The sequence below is a fragment of the Etheostoma cragini genome, chromosome 16 (genome assembly GCF_013103735.1).
Source record: "Etheostoma cragini isolate CJK2018 chromosome 16, CSU_Ecrag_1.0, whole genome shotgun sequence".
NCBI lineage: Eukaryota > Metazoa > Chordata > Actinopteri > Perciformes > Percidae > Etheostoma > Etheostoma cragini.
This window is the reverse complement of record NC_048422.1, coordinates 18384186-18408849: the sequence shown is the minus strand read 5'-3', so window position 1 is coordinate 18408849 and position 24664 is coordinate 18384186. Positions and strand designations below refer to the sequence as shown.

General features: G+C 44.8%; 1 protein-coding gene across 1 annotated transcript; it reads right to left on the bottom strand.

The window, feature by feature from the left end:
• Window positions 1-1281: 1281 nt before the first annotated feature.
• On the bottom strand, window positions 1282-24435 carry notch1a (notch receptor 1a). The gene is made up of 34 exons (XM_034897189.1): window positions 24174-24435; window positions 22951-23032; window positions 16193-16455; window positions 15748-16086; window positions 14551-14673; window positions 14213-14446; window positions 13948-14103; window positions 13670-13855; window positions 13397-13510; window positions 12654-12767; window positions 12315-12548; window positions 12110-12220; window positions 10634-10826; window positions 10387-10532; window positions 10160-10273; window positions 9494-9613; window positions 9242-9394; window positions 8919-9147; window positions 8621-8822; window positions 8373-8526; window positions 7898-8082; window positions 7627-7759; window positions 7276-7533; window positions 7075-7187; window positions 6389-6960; window positions 5834-6274; window positions 5565-5710; window positions 5256-5469; window positions 5029-5113; window positions 4748-4910; window positions 4320-4618; window positions 4063-4210; window positions 3858-3955; window positions 1282-3750 (listed from the first exon to the last, which is right to left on the bottom strand). Exons 1-34 carry the CDS (start codon window positions 24229-24231, stop codon window positions 2500-2502), a joined length of 7431 nt encoding a protein of 2476 aa, XP_034753080.1. The 5' UTR covers window positions 24232-24435; the 3' UTR covers window positions 1282-2499.
• Window positions 24436-24664: the final 229 nt, after the last annotated feature.

Here is a 24664-nt window from a genome sequence, read left to right as displayed (position 1 = left end):
TTCAAGACTAAAAAAACAATTCCTTATTTAGTCACTCAAACAACTCATTAGAATGAGTTGTACCATGCCAGTCTTTTGTTCATTACAGAAAAGTGCATTTGAATGTATGTTTAATATCATAATGGCATGTTTCCAAATGGAAGTTTTCCTTCCTTCGCACAAAAATTTCACAACCAAAATACAACTACTGCAACTGTACTACAGTAAGACACGCAACAGTAACCCACAGGCCTACAATGAATACACTACACCCTATGAAGAACATACACTACAATATGCAACATACTTTCAAATTGACTTAATAAATTCCACTTTGTTAGACAATCCCAACACAGGCTGACTGGTAGGCCTTCCTCCTCATGACTAGTTAATCAAGCATTTTGTGTGGAGTTTCCTTTTTGCTTTGTTGTGCGTTCTGATCAACACACACACACACACACACACACACACACTCACACACACACACACACACACACACACACACACACACACACACACACACACTTTCAAATATACTATCCAGAAAGTATAATACTTACAATACCCTATATGGACCTGGGGAAAGGTATCTTCATTATTACTTTAGTGGCAGCTAATGGGGATCAAAAAGAAATAAAGAATAGAGTCCTCTGGTCAGTAGCCTACCTCGGACAGCGACCCATTAATACACAGCCTGCTGCAATGCTAATCAATCAATACAGTAATACTGGTATTACAAATAATAATGTTATGTAACATAAACAGATTGAGACTGAATTACATATAAGTAATCCAGAAATTCTGTGGATGGACTATGTAATATTAAGATGTCATACATAAATCTAATTACATCCACTGCCAAAAAAAGCCCTTTTTCTCAGCTGAAACCCTGTTAAATGAAGCCTTAATCTATGGCATTTGATGTAGAGAGATGAGCATTTATGTGTAGACAGAACACCATTCTTATTTCTGTCTTTTTTATCTAAGATCCATTAACAGGTAGATTATGCAAACAAACAATGACATAACCAGCCTTTTACTGGTAACTGTTTTTTAACGAGATCCACACATATATTCAAGTCCAAAAAATGTAGCCGACATCAATTATTTTCAACAACAGCAGTTATGTTGGTACTATCAGGCTATCACCACCAGAGGGCAGCCGACACCAACGCCTGTGGTCATAGGGTGACTTTCCGTCTCATATTTGCAGACGATGCATTCAGTTTGAGGGACTACATATTAGGTGGCTACACTGTCAATCACGTATTTCAGAAAAGAAAACATAAAGGCAGCCATATCTTAATGCTTAACAGCAGCTTTTATTGAATCAAGGTCATTTTTACAAAACATTTTCAATCAGGAGATACTTCTTTGCAAACTACAATTTTGCTCGAACATTGATTTTGAATTACATCTTTTGTTAAAAACATCTCTTATCTCTGAATTAGTTTATAAAACATGACATTTAGACACCTTAAACCACACAAAGTGCAGGCAGTGTCGTTAAACACACAAACAAAGGTCCCCATTTCTTTTACAAACAATATTCTCCAACTCGAAGACATTTTTTTTTACAAGAAATCTCACAAATACGTTGTTTTTCTTAGGAAGAACAAAAATCACACTGGCACTATTTTAAACTGTGGTAAATGTAACATTTCAACTTTCTACAACGGGTCTGCAATTTAACACTTAAAAGGTTAAACACGGTAACCATAATCACTGATTTGGGATACAATATGAAATAAAGTTATCACAAATCAATTACTCAGAACCGGCCAAGACCATTGTTCAATCAAAAATAGGCTCAGGTTGATTTAGATGCATTTTCCACTCATTTTGAAAATAATCTCTCAACTCATAAGGGATATTTGTTCTGTACTTTAAGGTCTCTGTTACCTCAGATAAGTTACTCTCTCTAGTAGTTTGCCACGAAAGATAGTATACCATATATATATTTGATCATCATCTAACACAGACTCAGTGATAAGACTTAGTGAAATGTTCAGTAACAAAACCTGTCATTTAAAAAGACAAAAGGAGGTTAAAAATATAATTAATTAATACTGAAAATTTTAAAATAATCTATAAAAGTTGGAAAGAAATCTGTACAAGCATAAAGCAATGCAAATCCCAAAAATAAAATTTTGTAAAGACCAAAAGATTAAAATAAATCCAGTGAATATAGCAACACAAGACACAAATAAATAGCCAGTGTACACATCTTGGAGTCTTTTCCCCGTATACCCTCCTTTTAGACCGTTTCTAATCCTCCCATACATAACAGAACCAAAACATAAAAAAGCATAAATATAAAAGCATCTTCTTTATAGTTCAGGTCAAAAAAAGCACATAAATAAATACAAAATGACTAAAATAGTTCTTATCGTTAGTTTAAAAACTGAGAATATAAACGGAGCATCTTCAGTCTTGAGACAGGTTTGTCACTCTCTTTCTCTATGAACTTTGTATATATCTTTTTTTTCTACTGAAAAGTTTTGTCCATTTTACAAGTCTCTACTTAAACTGGTCTGGGATTAGATTCATCTGTGAATGGATACTTGTAGGCGGGCTGGAGATGCCTTCCGACCAATCGGACATGTTGGAATGTGGGGACGAGCTGGACCATTGGTCAGGGGAGCCAGGGGAGGGAGTTAGAAACGGGTGGTCAGGCACTTGCAGCTGGTGGTTAGGTGTGTTGTCCATGGGGCTAGAGTAGCTGTGCTGAGAGGGAGGGGTGAGAAATTGGTTGCCGAGAATCTGTGTCTCCTGAGGCATTACGGTGTGGATGGACATAGAGTGGCTGTTGTTTTGCTGCATGTCGGAGCCGTTCAGCTCAATGTTTGGAAAGCTCTGGTTGAGGGACTGGCCAGCTGTGGTGGAGTTGGAGTTTTGGTGCTGGAGCTGCCGCGAGTGAGCCTGCTGCATCATGTGTGCAGATCCAAGGTGGCTGGTCTGCAAATTCTGGTAGCCCATTATCTGAGACAGAGTGGCAGTGCTGACGCCATGCAGAGAACCCATCATGTTGTGGGACATTGTTGGTGCCTGGGTAAAGCCTCCTTGTTGGCCGACACCTGGGTGCATCCTGGAGATCCAGTCACACTGGCCTCCTCTGTTGCTACCTATGGATGTTTGTCCCTGACTGCTGGGGCTGGACACAGGCATGTGGGAGAGACGGAGTGGGTGAGGGTCAAATGACATACAGCCCATGTCCTTACCCATGTTCATCTGGCCCATGTGATCTCCATTGCCTTGTAGGTGATTTAGAGACATAGGTGGGGACTGCTGGAAGGGTGATGTCATGGGAGGAGAGGCCACATCAGAAAGGTAGCCATGCGGAGACTCAAGGGACTCAACCGGGGAGAGGACAGCTGACGTGTCCAGCAAGTTGCCCTTCCCATCCAGAGACTTTTTCTTCTTCATTCTATTATCTTTACCCCCGTCCTTCCCTCCTTTTCCACCAGCGCTAAGTTTTCGAACCTTCTTGACAGACAGGGTGGGCTTGAGGTTGCTAAGGTAGTCGTTGGGGGAGCAGAGAGGTGGGGAGAGGCTTGAGGTGTTTAGGGGGTCACTGTGAAGTCCGGGACTCCTAACCAAATTGTACTCATCCAGAAGGCGGACAATGTCGTAGTGCATGCGTTCCTGGGCAATATCTCTGGGCAGCTGGTCGAGATGGTCGGTGATCTCACGATTGGCAAAGTGTTCCAGAAGAACCTTAGCTGTCTCAAAGCTGCCTTCCCGGGCTGCAAGGAAGATCGGTGTTTCCTCCTAAAAAATAAATAAAATAAAAGTTAATTTACTATGTATACTACTGTAACTGTAACATGGTCAATACTTGTCACATAGCTTTATCACAGTCACATAATTTCACGTACCTTGTTGTCTTGCATGTCTTTGTTGGCACCATTTTTTAGCAGCACCATTGCCGCCTCCACATTGTTGACAGCCGCGGCCCAGTGAAGAGCAGATTTCCCTGCAGGGAGAGCAAAAAGGGTGAGGGTTGATTATGATAACAGCTCAGCACACTGGGAGGGATCTTTATGGACTGTTGAGATGATATGTTGATAAAACATTAGCTACCAGAATCATCGGTGGCGTTAGCATCGGCGTGGCAGTTGATAAGCTCTTCCACCATGCCCTCAACCGCCAATCGGGCTGCTAGAATCAGCGGTGTTGTTCCGTCGTGCATGCGGGCGTCAAGATCAGTGGCGCGGTTTCGGATTAAAATCTGCAAGGACAAAGACTTGTTTAGTTAGGTGCTTTTAAGCTGCTGGACAAAACTTTATCAGAAATCAAAGCCAGGAGAGACATGAGACTCCTGTGGAGGAAGAGGCTACCTGGAACACTCCCTGTGCATCTGCAGCCACAGCAGCGTGAAGTGGAGTGCGGCCCATGTTGTCCTGAACGTTGGCATCAGCGCTGGACTCCAGGAGACGTTTGGCAGCATCAGAGCGGGCGTAGCGAGCCGCCAGGTGGAGGGCAGTCTCGCCTGTGCGGTCAGTCTGGTTGTGGAGGTTGGCGCCTTGGTAAATGAAGTCTGAGATGATTTCTGCTGATGGATCCTCTTCTTCTTCACTGGTACCAGTCTCTAGTCCTCCACCGCTGCAAGAGGCGATCATCAGGGGAGTGAAACCATCTGAAAGAGGACGGAGATTATCATAATGAGTACCCAGGCACTTGTCTCTCATTGTTCACAGAACATTATAACATCTTTCAAGAGGTTTTCATGATATTCCGTAAATCATCCAATAAACAGTGTACACACCTGGTCCTCTGACATTCACATCCATGCAGTCATTCTCTATCTCTCCCTGAGGCGGGGTAGGAGCAATAGATGCAATACGCAGGTCAGCTGCATCCAGATGCTGCTGTGTCCATTTCCTGTGGTCAGTATGGTCACTTAAATCCAACATGGCCTGCTCCTCCAACTGTAAGACATACCAATTGTCAAAACGTCAGCATCGGTAGCACACATGAAAAGGGTTGGAAATAGATAATATATATTATATTAGATAATATATTTAGACAGGAGCAGACTTTTCTTACCCTGAAGCGCCTGCAGTCTGGATCCTCATCATCCCATTCATTTTGATTGTCATCCATAAGATTGATGTCTGAGTTTTTCATGGGCCTGTTGAAAAGAGGAAGCATGTTAGAGTAGTACAAAAGACACACGATAATGTCTGCTGGCAGTCAAGTCTAAGAAAATACCCAGCTGCAGGTAGACTAAAAAGCATTGCTGCCTTCACATTCCATTTTGAAAATGTCCTTGCCTCAATCCAACAGAATCCTCTCCCAATGGCTCTCTGCGTTTCTTTTTGCTAGGCTCTGACGTTTTGAATCCCTCAGGTAACCAGAGCTGGCCGTGCTCTCGTCGCCTCTTACGGGACACCAGAACACCAAGGCAGATGAAACCCAAAGCAGCCAAACCGAGGAAGACTATGTACATGGGGTAGAGCTCTGAACTGGAGGGAGTAGGCCTCACACCTGGTAAGATAGTCAAAGCCATTGTGTGTTACTTACAGTGTTTTTAATATAACAAGTTGAATATATATTCAAAAGGCTGGAGATGAGGTACTTACTGGTGACAGCTTCAATATAGGGAACATTGAGATTCCCGCTGGTGGCCAGTGCTCCAAGGAACGCAGCTACATCTGTGGCACTCTGGAAGCATTCACTAGACTGCTGGTAACACTGACGGTTGTCAATCTCCAGGTACACCACAGACCTACGTGCAGAAATGGATGCAAACATTCATATTCAATACTTATGTAACCCAAATACAAGTCATTATAGATACGTTCTGCTAATGAAAACACATACAAAATTGTGACTTATTTGTGGTACCTACCCTTTGACTTGCACAGGATCAAGCTCTCTGCGTTTTCGAGGGCTGACCATGGCAGACACGCTTTCCTTCACTTGACCCAACACATTGACTGGCATTGAAGCCCACTCGGGCCAGCCATCTGTGGAGCGCTTCAGCACTTTATGTTTAACAAGGTCCTGTTCATTGCCATAGTATGGGAAGATCATTGGTTCTCCTTTGGCGTCACGGCGGAATACCACATTGGTGTGGAGAACGCTGCTGAGGTCTCTAAGGAAGGCTGAAGAATGATTTTTAAGCTGCTCGGGGGGGATATGGACCACCAGAACTAAGTGCCCGTCTGCCAGTTTCTCTGGCATGTTGTTGGCGCAGTCCAGGCCATCCCATTCACATTCGGCATTGTTGCAGCCCTGGTCACAGTGACCGTCGGCATAGTGGTCTTTACAGTACTGGTCATACAGTGGACTGGAAGAAAAGTAAGAGATTGGGTTAGCATTCTGAAATACAAATATATGAAGTAAATAATAAGTAAGACAACTCCACAAAAAATCCACAAGATTTCTGTGTTTCTAGACTTACTTGCATTGTCCTTCCTGTCCCTGACAATCAAAGCCATCATAGAGACATCCAGGGCTGTTGCACTGGCCATCACACTTCCCATCGTTAAAGTAGCGCCAGCACTGCAAGGCCGCAGAGCAGTTTTGCCAAGGGTCATCAAAGTTAAGTGAGCAGTCTCCTCCATCCCAGCCACAGGCATGGTTGTTGCACAGCGAGTCGCAGATATGGTTGCCCGCCCACTCGTCACACTGAGGAATCTCACAGCTCACCTCCACTTCTGGAGGTGGGGTGATGTCCCGGCCAAAACCTCCAACAAATGAATAGTCCAGGATGTGGCACAGCAGGCCGTTAAAATTGCTGGGGCAGCTGCACTGGAAGAAAGGCACGTCTGGCGTAATCTGGCACGTGCCACCGTTGTAGCAGGGGTTAGAGATGCAGAGGCTGTCAGTGGGGGTCTGGCACTCAGGCCCAGTGAAAGTTGGTGGACACAGGCAGCGTGGGCCTAGGTGGCCTGACACACATGTACCTCCATTCCTGCAATTTAGACTCCCGCAGGAGCGAGAATCATACTCGCAAGAAGAGCCAGTGAAGCCCTAGAGGGACAAAAAAAAGGTTATAATCTTTGCGCTATACTTGATGGAAATTAAGGATAGTAAAAGTATCTCTAAAGAGGAAATGCTATAAGTGGATCACACAACTGTACTCACAGGTGGACATTTGCAGATGAAACCATGAGGTGTGTTACTAGCAACAGCACATGATCCTCCGTTTCTGCAGGGTCTTCCTTTACATCCATCAAACACTTTGTCACAACGTTGACCTGGAAAACATAAGCAAACGTGTTACATCTGTACACGGCACACAGGGACATTGCAGTCTTGTTACATGCTGCTGGTGCACATCAGTACCTGTATATCCAGTGCGGCATTCGCAGCGGTAGCTGTTGGTGAGCTGAATGCAATTGTAGGACCCTCTCGGGTCACAGGGGTCTGACAAACACTCGTTGACGTCACCTTCACAGCGCTCTCCTACGTAGCCTGCTGGACACACACACTGGTAACCGCCAATGCGGTCGACACATTTGCCGTTGTTGAAGCACTTGGGCTCGTTGGTCAGTGGGTCGCTGGAGGGGGTGCAGTCATCCAAATTAATCTCACAGTGAACACCTACAGGGGACAGAAATACTGCGTTAGAAAATATTTGAATTCTCATTTTTGTTTTCAAGATTTTTTGTCAATGTTTTGTATGTAGGTGTATACCTTGTGTTCCTCTGGGACACGAGCACTTATATGTGTTGATGAGGTCGATGCATGTGCCTCCATTCTGACAGGGCTGTGACTGACATTCATTAATCTCTTTGGAGCAGTTTACACCGTGGTAGCCAGGGACACACTGACAGAGAACAAGGAAAATCATTATAGGTATTATTATGTATTTGTTACTATTACATTTTTTACAGTAACTCTCAACCTTCCAATAATCTCTCATAATATTTGTAGATTCATTTAATTTCAATCTAAATCAACCTACCTCACAGCTGTAGCCTCCCAGATAATCAGTACAGGAAGCTCCGTTCTGGCAAGGGTTGGGTGAGCACTCGTCCACTTGTTCCTGGCAGTAACTCCCTGTGTAGCCGGCCTGGCATCGGCAGTAATGTGTGCTCCCAGCATCCAGACACTGGCCTGAGTTCCTGCACAGGTGAACCACCTCCACCCCTGATATCAAATAGATCATACACAGGTCTTAGATTCATAACTTAACAGATAAAACCATATCACAATATCACATGACGACCTTGTTCTTTTTTTAAAGATTATTATATGGGCAATTTTGGCCTTTGTTTTTGATAGAACAGATGAAGACATGAAACGGAAGAAAAAAGGGGGAATGACAGGCAGCAAAGGGGCCTTTGCGTCGAGGAATAAACCTCTATATACGGGCACCCACTCTACCAATTAAGCTATCTGGGCGCCCATGCAAAATGACTTTTAGCTGGCTATCGTACCTTGCTGTTGGGCTGCGACCTCACAGGAAACACTGGGGATGTCACAATAGAGACCAGTCCATCCAGTCTGACACTGGCAAGTGTAAGATGCTCCCTGTTGCCAGCATGAACCTCCATTTTTACAGGGGGATGAATCACACCAGCGTACAAGATTCTAACAGGAAAAAGCAGAAAATACTTAATAAACTGAATAAATGGAGGCAATGCTAGGAACCTATACAATTAGCCTGACAAAAGATGATTTTTACCTGACAATTGACTCCTGTGTAGCCATTAGGACAGGTGCACTTGTACGTCCCATAACTGTCAAGACAAGATCCTCCATTGAGGCACGGTTTGGAGTCACACTCATTGATATCATATTGGCAGTAGCTGCCAGTGAATCCAGGTAGACACAGGCAGGTGAACGCATTAATTCCATCCACGCAAGTGCCACCATTGAAGCAAGAGCTGGAGGGACACAAGAAAACAAAAAGGTTAAAATCTTATTAGACTTGCTTTGGGCAGAAAAATAAGTTGGAACAACATTTTGACAAGGTGAGCTACCTGTCTGTGCAGTCGTTGGTGTTGATCTCACAGTTGATGCCGCTGAAGCCAGGCGGGCAGGTGCAGGTGTAGCTGTTGACACAATCGGTGCAGTTGGCGCCATTCCTACATGGGTTACTCTCACACTCATTTATGTCCTGCTCACATCTGCTGCCACGAAACCCGGGAAGACAGGTACAAGTGAAAGTGTCGATGCTATCGCGGCATAGACCACCGTTACTGCAGGGATCTGAAACACAGAAAAGAGTTAGTAAAATATCCATTTTCTCACTCTGAATTGTAGAGAACATGAGAACTTCTAATGGTGATAATCTGTTCCTTACTTGGTTTGCAGTCATCTGTGTCTGTCTCACACTTCTGGCCAGTGTAACCTGGCTGACACTTGCACTGGTAGCCACCCATAGTGTTTTGGCATACAGCACCATTGCGACATGGGCTCTTAACACATTCGTTGATATCGATCTCACAAGTTTGACCTTGAGGGGAAGAGAAAGATATTTGAGGAAAAGTAAATCACATTGTCCAGTGGATGGATAGATTATAGGACAGATAGAAATGGGTAGATGGATAGACACCTTGCCATCCTTCAGGACAGATGCAGGAGAAGCTCTGGTAGTCTTCAGCCTCCTTACACACTCCACCATTTTTACAGGGTCTGGGGCTGCAGGGCGCCAGCAGGATCTCACAATTTTCACCTGGTGGCAGGGACAAGAAAAACATCAGTGCTTGCATTGCACTGAGAACATGGAGCAACTGTTTCAGATTTTAATATCAAACATCAAGTCATAAATTTTATGTTTATTTTATCTGCAAAAGATTTGTTTTTGAAGAGGGACATTAATTCTAAATCCCAGTTTCTATCCCACTTCCTTATCCATTTCCATGACGACTTAGCTAAACAGGAAGGGCCTTCCTGTTTCCTGCTATTGTGTGATCACAGACAGGAAACCGGACGTGGCGGAAGTGGGAATAGGGCTTGGAGCAGGATCCGGCTTATATTAGTTGCTGTGGCATGTTATTCCAAAACACACACATACTGTTATCCCTGCAAAGCAGACAGGCAGATCTTTCCACACAGAAAAACAGATACGGTGTTTTCTAAAACAACATAAGATAGGACTGGATAGGCTTTCTGTGTGGAAAGCGGAAGATTGTCTTTACATTTTTAGACCTTGGGAACCAGCTAACTGAGTTAAACAACCTAGGTGTTAGTGTGAAAAAGAAGTAGCTGCGTGTCGTACCTGTGTAAGGCAGCATACAGTTGCACTTGTATCCAGCCACATCATCAATGCAGGTACCCTGGTTGAGGCAGGGGTTGGAGGCACACTCGTTGATGTTAGTTTGGCAGTTAGGTCCTACAGTGGCAGGATTAGAGAGCACCAATGGGTTAAATTTAGCCTAACAGGGCACACACACAGTCTCAATGAGCAAAAGAACAGAAAGGGAGTGACAAGAAGTCAATACTGACCAGTAAATCCGGCTCTGCATGTGCAGTGGTATCCACTGGTCATGTCCTTGCAGGTTCCCCCATTCATGCACGGGTTAGACTCACACTCGTTATTATTGATGTCACAGTTGGGGCCGCTCCAGCCAGAGTCGCAGGTACATTTGTAGCTTAAATGCAAAGAAATTGTCAAGTCACTGGTGTTTTTATTTGTTCATTTATTTACTTATTTAATTAAGGAAATGTATTTGTCCCATTTATCTGTGCTCACCCATTGATGAGGTCCTGGCATCGGCCATGGATGCAGGGGTTGCTGCCACACTCATCCACCTGAGATAAACAGGTTGCGTCGTTGTAGCCCTCTGGGCACAGGCAGGTAAAGCTGTTGATGCCATCAATGCATGTGCCCCCGTTGTGACAGGGGTTTATGGCACACTCATCAATGTTAATGTTACACATTGATCCTAAAAGACAATAAGATATGATTTTAGGACAATGCAGCATATATTTATTTTATAAGATGTGAACTGATGAAATTGCTACACTGTGGGGCATTATAAATGTCCAACAGCTGGATACTTTGGGCTCTGGTGTGAAATTTGTTGAGCCTTTACAAGCTGCTAGCTAAGGTGCACTGGGTGGCTTTTGGACAATAGAGAGAGCTAACACTAAAGAGTGTCTGAACAACAGGCAGACAACAGGCAGAAGCTGTAGCAGCTCCAATGTGGGCCTAGCCAGGCGGCCTCTGGAGGCCCATTTTCCTCTCCACCATTGATTAAATGGGGCCCTGTTGAATAGGCAGAAGGGGGGGGGGGGTTCAGCTGGATCTGCTTGGGGGAGGTGCTGCCAGCATGTGGGGGGGGATCTCATCTCCCTATTCACACACATACAACCCCCCCCCCCCCCCCCCCCCCATCCAAGGAGAACTAACCTCACTCAGGGCTGTTTACAGGGGACAGAAGGCCAGACCCATTTCACACGCGGCCGAGTAACAATTAAACCCCCCTCTGATCCCCTACCCTGCTCCCTCCTCCTCTGCTCTTCATCAATCAGGAAGGGAGGGCCCAACTGCCTGATCTTCAGTTACAATAGCCCTCTGTCCCTCTGCGTCTCAGTCCCGCCATGCCCTCCACACTCACCCCATCAGCACAAAAAGATGAGGGGAGGAAGAGGAGGAGAGATGCACAGAAGCCTGCACACACACACTTGTTCCTCCCTGCCCCCTTTCTAGCATAATCCCACAGCCACTACCAGTCAGAACCGGCTCTGTTGGGCCTTGAAAGGGAGGAAGAGGTCTTTTTATTGAGCTTAGATTTTGTCATTGAAGCTTTATATACTGGTATATTACAGGTGGACATGTGTCAGGGAAGTTAGTGAGATGAAAACACTTCAATCTGAGATATGTGTGGGGTTTGTCATGCAGTTGCACGCACTACTAAACATCAGACATGTGATTAAAGGCCAGGCTCTTTTCCTTTTAAAGTATCACCTTACAGATTTTTTCCGGGCGCAACGTCACAACCTTTTCAAATGGCAAACAAAGTTAGCGCTTTGTGTGTGTGTGTGTTTTGTGTGTGTGTATCAGGTTGGGGACTGTATTCCTTTCTCTGCCCCCCCAGCCATCCCACACAGGCAATCCGACCCCATTGTTCCGCAAGAGTGGACCTGCCAGCCACCTGTCCTACCTGCCCCTCCCATCTCTCAGGGGACCACCCCCGTGCATATGTAAACTCCACCTAGTGCTCACCTGTGTAGCCAGGCTCACATGCACACTCGTAGCCATTGATTTTGTCGATGCACCTTCCGTAGTCACAGGGTTTGCTCTTACAGTCGTCCAGGTTCACCTCACAATTGAAACCTGTAAAGTAGAACAAATGTAAGCAAATTATATGAGGAAAAGCCCAACATTTTAGCTGCAGGAATCTATTAAATGTTGATGTCTAACGTCTAACCTGCAGTGCCTTTAGGGCAAGCACAAACATAAGTGTTCTCTCTGTCCTGGCAAGTGCCACCGTTCTTGCAGGGCTGGCTAAGACACTCATTGATGTTGGTCTCACACAAGCGGCCAGTGTAGCCAGGCCGGCAGTAGCAGGTGAAGGAGGCTAGGCCATCCTTGCAGGTGCCATAGTGGCAGGGGTCAGAGTAGCACTCATTGATATCAGTCTCACAGTGCTGTCCTGTGTAACCTGGGCAGGAAAAAAGAGTGAGTATTTACAAAAATAATTGCAATGTAAAAAAAAAAGGGGGAGGCATTTTCAAGACAATTCTGAAAAAATAATTGTTTGTTTTACCTTCAGCACATTCACAGGTGTACTTATTGGGACCATCGGTGCATTTAGCTCCATTCTTGCAGGGGGTGCTGGCACACTCGTCAATGTCCACCTGACACAGACTCCCTGAAAAACCTAAATAAGCATTGGACAAAATACAGAATTTAACTTTTCTTGAAACGATTGTACGAAATTATGCAAAAAATAATTTAGCTAGTTATATATTCTGTTTATCATGGATTCGGTGTGCATAATGCAAGAATAGTGAGACAGAAAACAGAAAAGAAAAACATCTGACGTAGGTCTGCAGACACTAAAGGTCCTAACGAACCATTCCACAACACTACTTCCACCCCCAACCCCCTCCTTGGCTCTTACTGTGCAGTGAAATCTTTCTTTTCTTTCTTTCAGCCACTGCACAATGGCCTCCAACTCCCCAGCCATAAACCAATCCCTGCCCTCCCCCAATTTTGGCGCTAAGCTCCAACACAAACTCTCATGCCCGCCAAATATGCTAATGTTTCTGCAACCTGATCCACTCTGTCCTGTTTACCCAAAACCCCTTCAGTGACACAATTAGAGAAAGTTAATAATTTCCATTTGATCTGTGAACCATATCTCACGAGTTATACTCAGTTAATGATCCACTCTTTTATAGCCTCTAATCTGCTCCCATTGCCTGACCAAAAAGACACCAAAAGGATCCAAGAACCTATTTATTTTTACTCAATTAATTCTATCATCATTTACTGATAATTTCTCACCTTTGGAGCACTCGCAGTGGAAGGAGTTGATTTTGTCAATGCACTTGCCATTGTTGAGACAAGGTTGGCTGGCACACTCATCTGTGTTGATGTGGCAGAACACACCCTCATATCCTGAAATCATACAGACACATGAGGAGAAAAGAGTTATTGACCAAATTAAGTACCATTACCCTAGTCAAGGCCCCAGAATACAATAATGGTCCAAAATTACAGAGATCCCTAAATTTACCTTTCCCCCTTTCCCTCCCCATGCCAAACCAGTGCTCTTACCTGGCATACAAATGCAGTGAAACCCTCCAATCTGATCCAGGCAGGTGGCATCATTGTTGCAAGGATTAGACATGCATTCATTGACATCCATCTCACAACGAGGTCCTTCATATCCTTGAAGACACTTGCACTGGAAAGAGCCTTTGGTGTTGAGGCAGCGCCCACCGTGTTCACAAGGGTTGGCACCTACAATATTTGAGATACAAGTTGTCATGCGTATGTTGTCATTTATGCATAATAATTTCAAAACTATACCAGAAGAAAACTTTTTAACTTACCGAGGGAGCATTCGTCAATGTCCAGGTTGCAGGCTGACCCAGTATAACCGGGGGGACAGGTGCAGATTGCCATGCCGTTGACTGGGTTGGTATCACAGTTGGAACCTTTTTGACACGGATTGCTAATGCAGGCATCATCAAGGTGGCACAGCAAACCTAGGGAGCACCACAAGAACTCACTTTCATCTAACTGTATCATTACATTTATTCACTTGTTAAAGATCTGTGTGTACAGTATGTCTGGAACAGCCACTAATAGGCATACCTGTGCGCCCATGAGGACACTCGCAGAAGAAGGAGGCTACGCGGTCGTGGCAGGTAGCGCCATGGTAACAAGCCGCGCTGGCACAGTCATCGATGTTCTCGCTGCAGTTGTCACCGGTCCATCCGTTGACGCAGACGCAGTGGTAGCTGCCGTGAGTGTCATGGCATGTCCCTCCATTCTGGCATGCGTTGGGCATCAACTCACACTCGTCCACATTTTCTGTGCAGTATTGACCTGTAATCAAAATAACACATTGTGCCGGGAAGTTTATACATGTTGCTTTTGTGATTTTCTGATTTCATTTTAAAGTAAAAAAAATATATATAACAAAATATTACCTGTGTAATGAGGTGGGCACTGGCAGTTGTAAGTGTTCACACCATCCACACACATACCACCATTCTGGCAGCTGTGACCTGGACAGTCATCAATGTTATGCTCACAGTGCTGACCTGTGAAGCCTGAACAGGGAGAGACCAAGACAAAAAGAGACACAATGTCAAGAAGTGGGGAGTAACAAAGAGATTTAGCAACATTTGCTTTTAGTAAATAATAAGACCCTTTCTTCCCCTCGTTATAACTCGGCACTTAAGACAATGATAAGCTATCTATATGCTTGTGCGAGATTGTTTTAATGCCCTATAGATGACAGAGCAACTTGTGTCTTCCTCAAACATCAAAGGCTTGAGTGGGTGTTTTAGATCCACAATAGCCTGATTAACAATCAATCTCTGCAGGTGCCCGTGCAGCTTCACTATCTAGCCGCATTCCAGCACGGACACCCACGATAGACACACAGCATGGGTTAAACTTTAACACACAATATCCCTCATTCATCTGCACATCTAAACAACTTCCTCTGTGCTGGTCATAAGCACTCAGTCAGACAACAACACAGTCAGCTAAAAGCTGACACGATGACCACATGTTGAACCTTTCGGAGAAATAGATATGTTCTCAGTTACGATGTGTTATGGAGAGGAAACATTTTTCAAAGCTGCAGTCCTGCCTCTAACAGCAGTAACCACAATTGCTCAAAACTATCCAAAGTTTTACACAGCTCTGCAACGGCTTTGTGTGCCAACACAATAAAGACGCCTAACAGACTGGCTGTATTTAACTGAAAAACAAGATATTTTTTTGTGTCTGTGACCTCATGAATAGGGTGTGTTTGTCTATACGTTTATGTGTAGGCCCATGTGTGTACCCCTGGTGTTGTTGGGGCTTGCTGGTGATTATCAGAAGGAAACGTCTGTGGGAGTGCATCCTGCCAGTGGAGGCTGGCAGGGGGGGGGGGGGGGGGGGGGGGGGGGGGGGGGGGGGGGGGGGGGGGGGGGGGGGGGGGTCGCCAGAGTCTACTCATTCCACTTAATCAGATTTTACTACAACAACATGCTGGTTTTTAGGTCAACTGATGTAATAGGAAAACAAAAGTGTATGTTTTGTTGCTGCACTAGCCATATGCAACTCCTTATGTCAACAGAAAAAAACGATTGTGTTGCTTGTTAATCTTTAGATGTATGTTTGTGCGTTACCTGGAAGGCAGCTACAATCATAGGTGGTGTCTCCCTTCTGCACACAAGTGCCTCCATTCTGGCATGGTGAAGGGCTGCATGGCGTGTAGGGTGTCTCACAGTGTTGACCAGTGTACTCATGGGGACAGCGGCAGTTGTATGAGCCCACCTCGTTCACACACACACCACCATTGAGACAGAGAGAGGGAGTCTGGGCGCACTCGTTGACGTCTTGCTTGCAAGTTTGACCGTGGAAGGAGGGGGGGCAGGTGCAGATGAACGTGGAATCGAAGGCGGAGCACTGGCCACCGTTTGCGCATGGATTGGACGCACATGGGTTGGCAAGCTGGCAGGTTTTACCTTGAAAACCAAACAACAAGTGAGGTGTTAATTATTATAGTTCATGGGGAAATTATAAAAAAATGAGAGTACAAAAAAAGTGTATGATAACATTTTATCTACATACCTGACCACCCAGGTGGGCAGCGGCAGCGGAAGGCGTTGAGGGTAATGAGATCACAAGTTCCTCCATTGCGACAGGGGGAGCTCATGCAGGCATGGTTGGTGGGGGTCAGGCATAGCCGGTCTATGAAACCCAGGCGGCACACGCAGCGGAAATCAAACGTGTTGCCATGGGAAATAGCGCGGCATTCACCACCATTGCGGCAGGGTGAAGGGCTGCAGGGGCTTGGATACTGGCAACGATTTCCTACGTAGTCATTGGGACACCTGGGATTAGAAAGTAAAGGGAGAAGTAGTGGTGATTAGTTTAATTCATGGGGGCAATTATTTTAACAATAGGGAAATAAGGGGAGGGTGGGAGGAGGGAGTAGTGGAGTGGGACTAAGAGTTTCCCGCCTAGGAAAGACCCACTGCAGCGGGACTGGGACGGCTTGTTGTTCTAGTGTGTCTCTCTGGATTAGACTCCCTCAGAACCTTGAAAACACATTCTGCTGGAACAACAGACACCACTAAATAATAGTCTAGCCGTAGCAGCCCGTTCCCAACTACCTTTTGCCCCCAAGCTGTCCACACTCATCCTGAATGACTAAAGAGATCAAGGGGACTGTGCCGGCTGGATGTCCTATATGAAGCACTGTATTCAGGACCTAAGGCTTCCCTTCCATCCAGACTAAGGATGGATTCTGCAACAGTCACATAGCTCAAACTTGCTGAAGTGAAGACATAGAAACTCAGGACAGAAGATCAACAAAGATCAGGGCTGGCCTCTCCTTTTGCGGTGTCTGGTTAATTAGAATTAATAACCCCCCCCCCGGAAAAAAAAAAAAAAAAAAAAAAAACTACAAGTAATTCAAAGATATTGATTCCCAACTGCCAACTGCTCAGACATGATCTGATACGCACCTTTTACATAACAGGGAAGTCTTGTCATGTGCAAGATCATTCTAAGTCAGCAAAAAAAGTGTTTATGTTTGAATTGAGGCTTGTGTGCAAGTGTGTAGTTGTGCATGTGGGCGTGTGAGTGTTAATGTGTAAGGGAGGGCATCTGTTGGCCTCCGAGTATCTCCACAGGGAGCAGGTGCGCATGTTAATGAAGGCAGCTGTTGGACAGGACTCACCCCCCCCCCCCTTAACTCCTTCCTCACCCCGCCCCTCTGTCCCCTTGTCAGATGGGGGTGCTGACAAGCCAACCTCTTCTCCAGGGACATAAAGAACCCATGTGAAGTCAGCTGTTGCAACTTCTGCCCCCCCCTCAACCATTATTATTCTCAATTCCTCTCTTATTTACCTGTTCCTCTTTTGAATTATATTTTCTACACAAACACGGAATCTTCTTTCCCTTTAGTCTTCTCCCTATCACTGCTTTTCACATTCAACTTTTCATTGCTCTGTTTTCTCATTTCTCTCCTGTGTTGACTTTTTACAGCTCCCAGAAGTTTGCCTTTTACAGCGTTCCCCTTACGTCACATGGGACTGCTGAAGACTCCTTTGTTGACTTAGTTAGGTGCGACCAATCAGGGAGTTTTTAACAGTGCCATGTGCCCCACAGGGGGCCCAGACAGTTGCAATTGGCAGAAGATTGTAAAAGCATTTGTGTGGCTTTGAAGTTTCCCTGCTTCCCATTCCACTTCACCATGAAAACACACGTATGTGTATGTGTGTGCTGTGTGTATGCATCATCCCACGCTAACTAACTGTAATAGATCCTCTTCGTTCTGAAGTCAGTCCAGTTTGAGATAAAGATCCACCCACACGCTGAAAAGCTAAGCAGCACACACCACAGCAACAGGTCTCTCCCAGCGATGCAATGTCCCCTCAGGCCAGAGCAGATGCTTCTCCGACCTCTGAACCCAAACACTTTTGTGACTGTGGGACGGCCTCTTTGCCTTCTCTCCCCCCTCCCTGCTGGGCCTGATCTACCATCTGCCTCTCTGGAGTGACTTTATCCTACGACACAAAACCAACCCCACTGTGTGCTAGAAATGCCACCGCTGTGGAAAATGTTATGGTAATGGCTAAGGGTGGCGCACAGTAATTATGTGTCCGAGTTAGAGTTTTATTCTCTCGGTTTTTCTATCATGTTGTTTATGAAAGTACAATATTATCATCTCTCTTCTCACCTCACAATCTCTTTACCACCCACTGCTCCCTTTTCTCTTTAAGTGGCTCTTCTTTTCTGCCCTTTTCTCCTCATCTATTTTGTCTAGTTAGCTGATGTTCCCATGGATGTGTCTAATCATTAGCCAAGGACTGAACCATGGGGTCCCCATCTGTTTGTAAGACCAAGAACAGAACAGTGAATCTCTGCTAGAGGAAATGAGGAATGTACTGGGCCTGGAAGGCTCTTAACACCCATCGCAATTCCTATGTTTAGTGGGTTTTATACTGCAGTAGGAGATCAGCACTGTAAATAAAGGCATGCATAATACAGATATACAAGCAAATGAATGGATTCTTGTTAAAGGTTTTCCAGCCCCTCAAGCTGTACTTTTCTAACAGTATACATGTTTTGAAAAGCAAAGAAAAAGTAGGAATTTCAAATACTGTGTTGGCTTGGGTCAATATGTGTCACAGGAAAAAAGGCTCATAAAGAGATCATTCCTCACAGTGATAAAGCTATTTCCTGTCTCACTCTAAAGGGAGCAAAGTGAGAGGGTTTATGAGGGTCAGCCACAGTAACAAAAACTGAGCATCTGCTTGACTAATGACTGCAAGATCACGTCCATGCACTAAATACCAGTTAGCCAACACCAGGGTCTTAACTTCAACTGTGTGTGACTGAGCGACGGACCTTGGTGGCAGATTCATGGAGACATCTCAGCTCACAGTCAAACAAGGAAAAGCACCTGCCTGCCACTCCACTTCTAACAATGGTTATCAGTGACACATCTTCTGAAGTACCTCGGTTTGGAGCTGAACCCGGACCAGTTCATCCCAGTCTCTCTTGCCTCTCGTAATAAATATACTAATTTGTCATATGGTGACATTAGGGATAATGAGAGGTAACTACTGGGTATAACCCTAACCAGGAACTATTTTAACTGATAACATTTCCTCTCATGGATATAATTAAAACACTGTGAAGGAAGAAGGTCTACATGTGTGCTTCTAACCCGTTTACCTCATGCTCTGAAGTCCAACACGGAACTGCCAGAGGGGTGGCTGTTTCTACATCTGACAGCCTGTGCTGGTGCATATGAACTTCCAGCACTCACTAGAGCCAAATAGCATCTTATCTATGTGCTGTGACAGCAAAGCTTTGATCGCCCCGCTTTGAGGATCTCCAGAGACGCAGGATCCGGAACACTACCCAGTCTACTCTGAGGCCCCACCAACACTATGGGGTAATATGTGTTTATGTATCAAAGGTTTTCCGCAGTAGTGTGATGAGGTTGTTCTTAAGACTAAAATTTAAAATCAACATAAGTTTAAACACTGCGTGCCACCAATCTCATTCACTGCTGTATCCTTGGGGCCTGGCATCTAGGGAATGGCCCCCACCAGGGGAGTGGCAGCATCAGGGCTTGAACCCCAGTAAAAGCCCTGCACCAACAGGCACACTTGACCCAGCAATGCACCTGATTCGCTTAAGCTCACATGCAGCTGAGCCTTAACAGAGACCTGCTCGGTAATCCTAAAGGAGGACAAATGAAGAGCGACATTCCTTCTTGAGGGATAGTGGAGCATCATTTCAAGTGGTGCTGGGCTCCTTGTAGACAGTCGTTATGGGTGAAACATTTTATCATCAATATGCAATACCAGACAGCTCTGTGCAAGGTCAGAGAGGTCTGACTACACCAACCACAGCAGACTTTCAATTTTGTGACTCGAGTCTATTTCTGTCAGACGTCTGCAGTATTTGAGATATGTAGTGAGACAGTTGAGATGTTTTCTGGGTTTATTATTAATAGTCACCTCAGACCAAAACAGTGTCTATTTCAGCAAAGCAGCATCGACAGTCAGTCAGTCGTGCAAAGGCGGGGGTTGAGGGCAACAACCTTTCAACCTCGCTGTGCCCTCTCACAAATGGAAACTAAATTTGACTCACACGACGCTGTGCCCTTACATGTTTTTAAGCTGCCTATATAACAAGACGGCTACAGCTGCATGGGAAACAGGAAGCCCCAGACCTTCAGATAACCTTTTACTTTACTAATTCATGACCGAGTGTTTCCCCATTATGCGTCTCGTTGCTGTTTCCGTGTTTCTAGTAACACAACAAACTTAAAGTACACTTTGAAGTCTGATTCAGGTTTCCCCAAATTGAAGCCTTTTCTAGTATTGAAGCTTTTTCTTTGACATTAAAAGAAGATAAGAATAAAATGATTGAATGATCCCCCATCCGAGTTTTAAGGATTAAAAAAGATACTAAGCTGATACAGTGTTTCTCCATGCCCTGTTTGTCTAGTGGCAGAGCGGAGGTCTCATATATGGTCTATGCTAAGGATTTTCTTGTTAACAAAATGAAGGCATTACAACCTGTCCCTGTAACTCAAGATGCCAGATAGCCTGACACCTTTTTTTCTTAACTTCACATTTTCTATTGTTCTTGCTCTCTGCCTTTGTAGGGTAGGTGCAGGTCAGCCCAATCAACCAAAAGGAGACAAATATGCAGCAATTTAATAAACAGGACAGAAGCCAGTTCCTGTTTTGGGGATGATCCACATAGAAAAGATTTAAATTAAGAGTGATTATATTTAGAACCGGAAAGGACAGAAAACATCCTTTGCAGCAGGACGGGGTGATGGAATACCAATTTTGTCTCAACACAATAATCCCACTAAACCCATCCGTAAGAGAGCTGATTAGCACAGGTTACACCAAGCCTAACCTTGTTCTCTATGCCAGCATGTGATTTCCCTCTCTTCTCAAACTCATGGGAACTGTGCTGAAAGAGGTTTTAAATCCACCACTTAGCACTCACATCTGTGTTGCCACATTTGTTTCAGACACTGCTGCAGAAAACCCCAACACACAAATGACTCAACTGTTACTTCGAGAACTGCATATGTGGGTTTAAAGCATTTTGACCTTGCGTAACGGGAACTAAACATCTTTACCTCACAACAACTCAACCCTTGTCTGAATTTGTGGCATTTGCTGATACTTTGTCATCACAGTGCCAGCCTCTTCTTCTTTTTAACCAGTGTGCAAACATCACTTTCCTCAGGTGGACTTTCCATGTATGCCACCACACAATTCCCAGCTAATGTGGTTTTTGAAATCCCCCCTTGGTATATAGACGCTACACAATCTGACCCCTGAGCACTGGCTTGAATCTTGCAGTGCACCCCATGACTGATGGCTGCTTGGCTTGGCAGGGATGAATGATTAATGAGAGGAAAAGCAAGGAGGAAGAGAGAGAGAGGGGTGGGTGGGTGAAGTGATGCTCTTATCCTGTCTGTTTTTAATTGGACTGAGCAGAGATGGCGACCTCAATAACAGCTTTGTGGAGGAAGAGGGTGGAGGATTTCTGTGTGCACACGTGCGGTGGTCTGTGTGTGGGGAGTGTGCAGATTAGATATTGTGAGTTAGTGGCCCTGGGCTGATGCAGCTTGGGCTCTTCAATAGCTCCCCCTTGTCCCTGCAGACCAGAGAAGCGCCTGCCATGACCACATGCCCCTGAGGGTAAACCAGGCCACCCCTGAGCTTCTTTAAAGATGATGCCACAACTTGCAAATATAATAATAATAAATAAAAAATCGGCATTCTTTTCTGTCTCTCCTCGTGACTGTCCAGTAGTAAAACTTGGGTAAAATTGAGATACTATTTGGTACTCTAGTACAACAACATTCAATGTAAATCAGGCTTACACAGACTTCCATGTAGGTAAGCAAAAGGGATTATTAGCATATCAGGTGTCTCACCCACATACTGTTAACACCAATCTATAGCCTAAACAAATAATGCGCAATCTGCCTTCTCTTCTTGTTTGCTTTCAAATTTCTGCACTTTATTCAATTAATCTCACTCTCTTGACATCCAATCCAATTACATTTTACAGCCATCTGGCTTTCTAATGGAGATCACAAGCGGGTCAGGTGGGGGATAGAGGGGTGTGTGTCCATTCAGAAAGCAGAAGACAAGCCTTTTGGAGGGGGTAGCTGGAAGGGGGGGATTATGGCAGAGGTTTGGTGTGTGTTGTGGTTTTTGGGGTGACTGTGGCATGATGGGAAGCCCCACTCAGATTAGTCACACAGCATTATTCTGACTGCAGGACAATGGGTGACGGGCGGCAGGCGAGCCCCAGCTGTCGCCCATGAAAGGACAGAAAAACAAGATTTAGGACTGGACGCGTCCCTTTACTTTGCTGGTGAAGGGGTCTTGCATTCATTAACAGGCCTACAGATTGGGGGGAGGGGGGGCTGTCCTGCTACACTTCTCTAACCTTTCTTGTACTGCACTCTTTGTATTTCTTCACTTCTTAAACTATTTTCTTTTGGGGGAATGTGTGCAGTCTCACAGTGAAATGTGGCTCCTGGAGCTACACAGGAGCACACCAGCCCAGAAGAAACTCAAGTGCCTCTGGTTGCTGGGCAAAGGGCCCTATCAAAGGCTGGAATGAAAGGGGGATATGTGGCCCCTTTTTTTCAATTAAAAAGCACTTTCAAGTACCAAAATTACACAACACTACACCTCTAAGACTGCACAACTTTCATACACAGAACATGTAAAGCAGGAAATGCAAATACTTTGTGGGAGTCTGCAGTGAAACATCTGCTACATCACACTTTCCTGTCTTGTGGTCTTCTTGTTACTTACTTGCATTCTCCATTTCCATTAGAGGTGGCTTCACATCTTCCTCCATTCAGGCATGATTCAGTGGGCAGGGAGCATTTTAGACCTGTTAAGCACATACATAGTATTAAAACACATCATGAGTTGACAAGGCAGACAACATGTGGGAAATATGTACTGATAAACTAGCTGTTAAGATTAACAAGGATTAGAGTTGGACTTATTCACCAGTGATATTTTAAATAATCTACATCTTTATTCACATGAATTTTAAAGTATCCATGCACGTCTACATCCTAATCTTTGATTGATATGTTACACAGTGGGGAAAATTGGGACGCCTGCTGTGGACACCGGTGAGGCCAGAGCGCGTGGTGCGTGGCTTTTGGGGGGGAGCGCACGCTTTTGCGGGGAAAGCGCAGCAGCTGAGGAGCTCAGATGCGGAACAAAAGAAATCAGAGTCCAGCACGAGCCATAAAACACTCTCCTCGGGCATTGTTTACTGGCAGACGGAATAGCAGCACCTCCTCCACCCGGCACCCACAACACTCTCCCATACACTCAGACAAAAGGTGTGTCCCCCCCCTCACCCCCACCGCGTCTCCCGGCCCCAACACACGCACCCGCTTCCATTATCCCCCGTGTTATTTAAAACCGGTTCTCAGAACAATTTAAAACCTACCTACATCCAAATATTTTTTGTTAAGGTATAATCCATGAAATGTGGTTGCAAGAAAAAACTAACAATACAATCATGGGTTTTGGTTCTCGTAGTAGTCGTTATTTTTTATGAAATGCTAAGTTTCTTTCTTTTAAAAAAAAAAGGGAATTAATTGCATTAAGAGAGCCAATAAACATTATTATTTTCTGCCTGTGCAGACAAAATAAACAGTTAACTTGTGTGACATAACTTTCACAAGCGGACAGCAGCCAATCACACCGCAGCATTTGGCTCCTTCACTTGTAGTGAATTCATTCCCACGACCAAGAAAGGCTCTTAATGTAAGTCAATAAAAGTTGTAACACTATTTTCTAGATTTGATCAGTTAGTTTGGTCTTCAGCTCATACTTGTGTAGCAGATAAAACCCCAAGGTAAGTCAATGATCAAATCAACACAGCTAGTAACCATTCACTAACTTCTTTAAAACCTCATTTGAATTCTTCGAGGTTTCCTTCCTCACCCTTAGTCATGCTCTCCGCAGTATCGTGACACTCTACAACAAATCTTTTACAGATTTTTTTTTACCTTGTGAGATGACGATTGCAGGAATCAGAAATGTTAGTTTCACAAAGAAACGATACATTCCTCCTGTTCAACTTCACAAATGCCGTTGACTCCCACGTAGGGTTCGCATAGATCCACAGTACGGGACACTCCAGGTGTTTGCTTGAAATAAATATCCTTGAGGAAAAAAGGTAAATCCAGCAGTGAGAGAGGAAAGGTGTTGAAGAGGACTCAGTTCATAGATGTTAACCTGGTGCTTTCCGAGTTCTCAATGAAATCTGCAGGCAATTCTACAAGTTCCTCCCACTCCTCCCTCCTCCCCCTATCCTCCACCTCCTCAGGCCAAATAAAAGCCGCTCTCTCCCAACACACAGACACACACGCGTGCGCGCTTAGAAAAGTTGATGCATTGTTATAAATGTACCTGTCCAACAGTATATGACATAGGCCTACTTTAAACTGAAGCTCCACCATGATAAAATACAGAAAAATGTGTTTTAAACATGAATGCC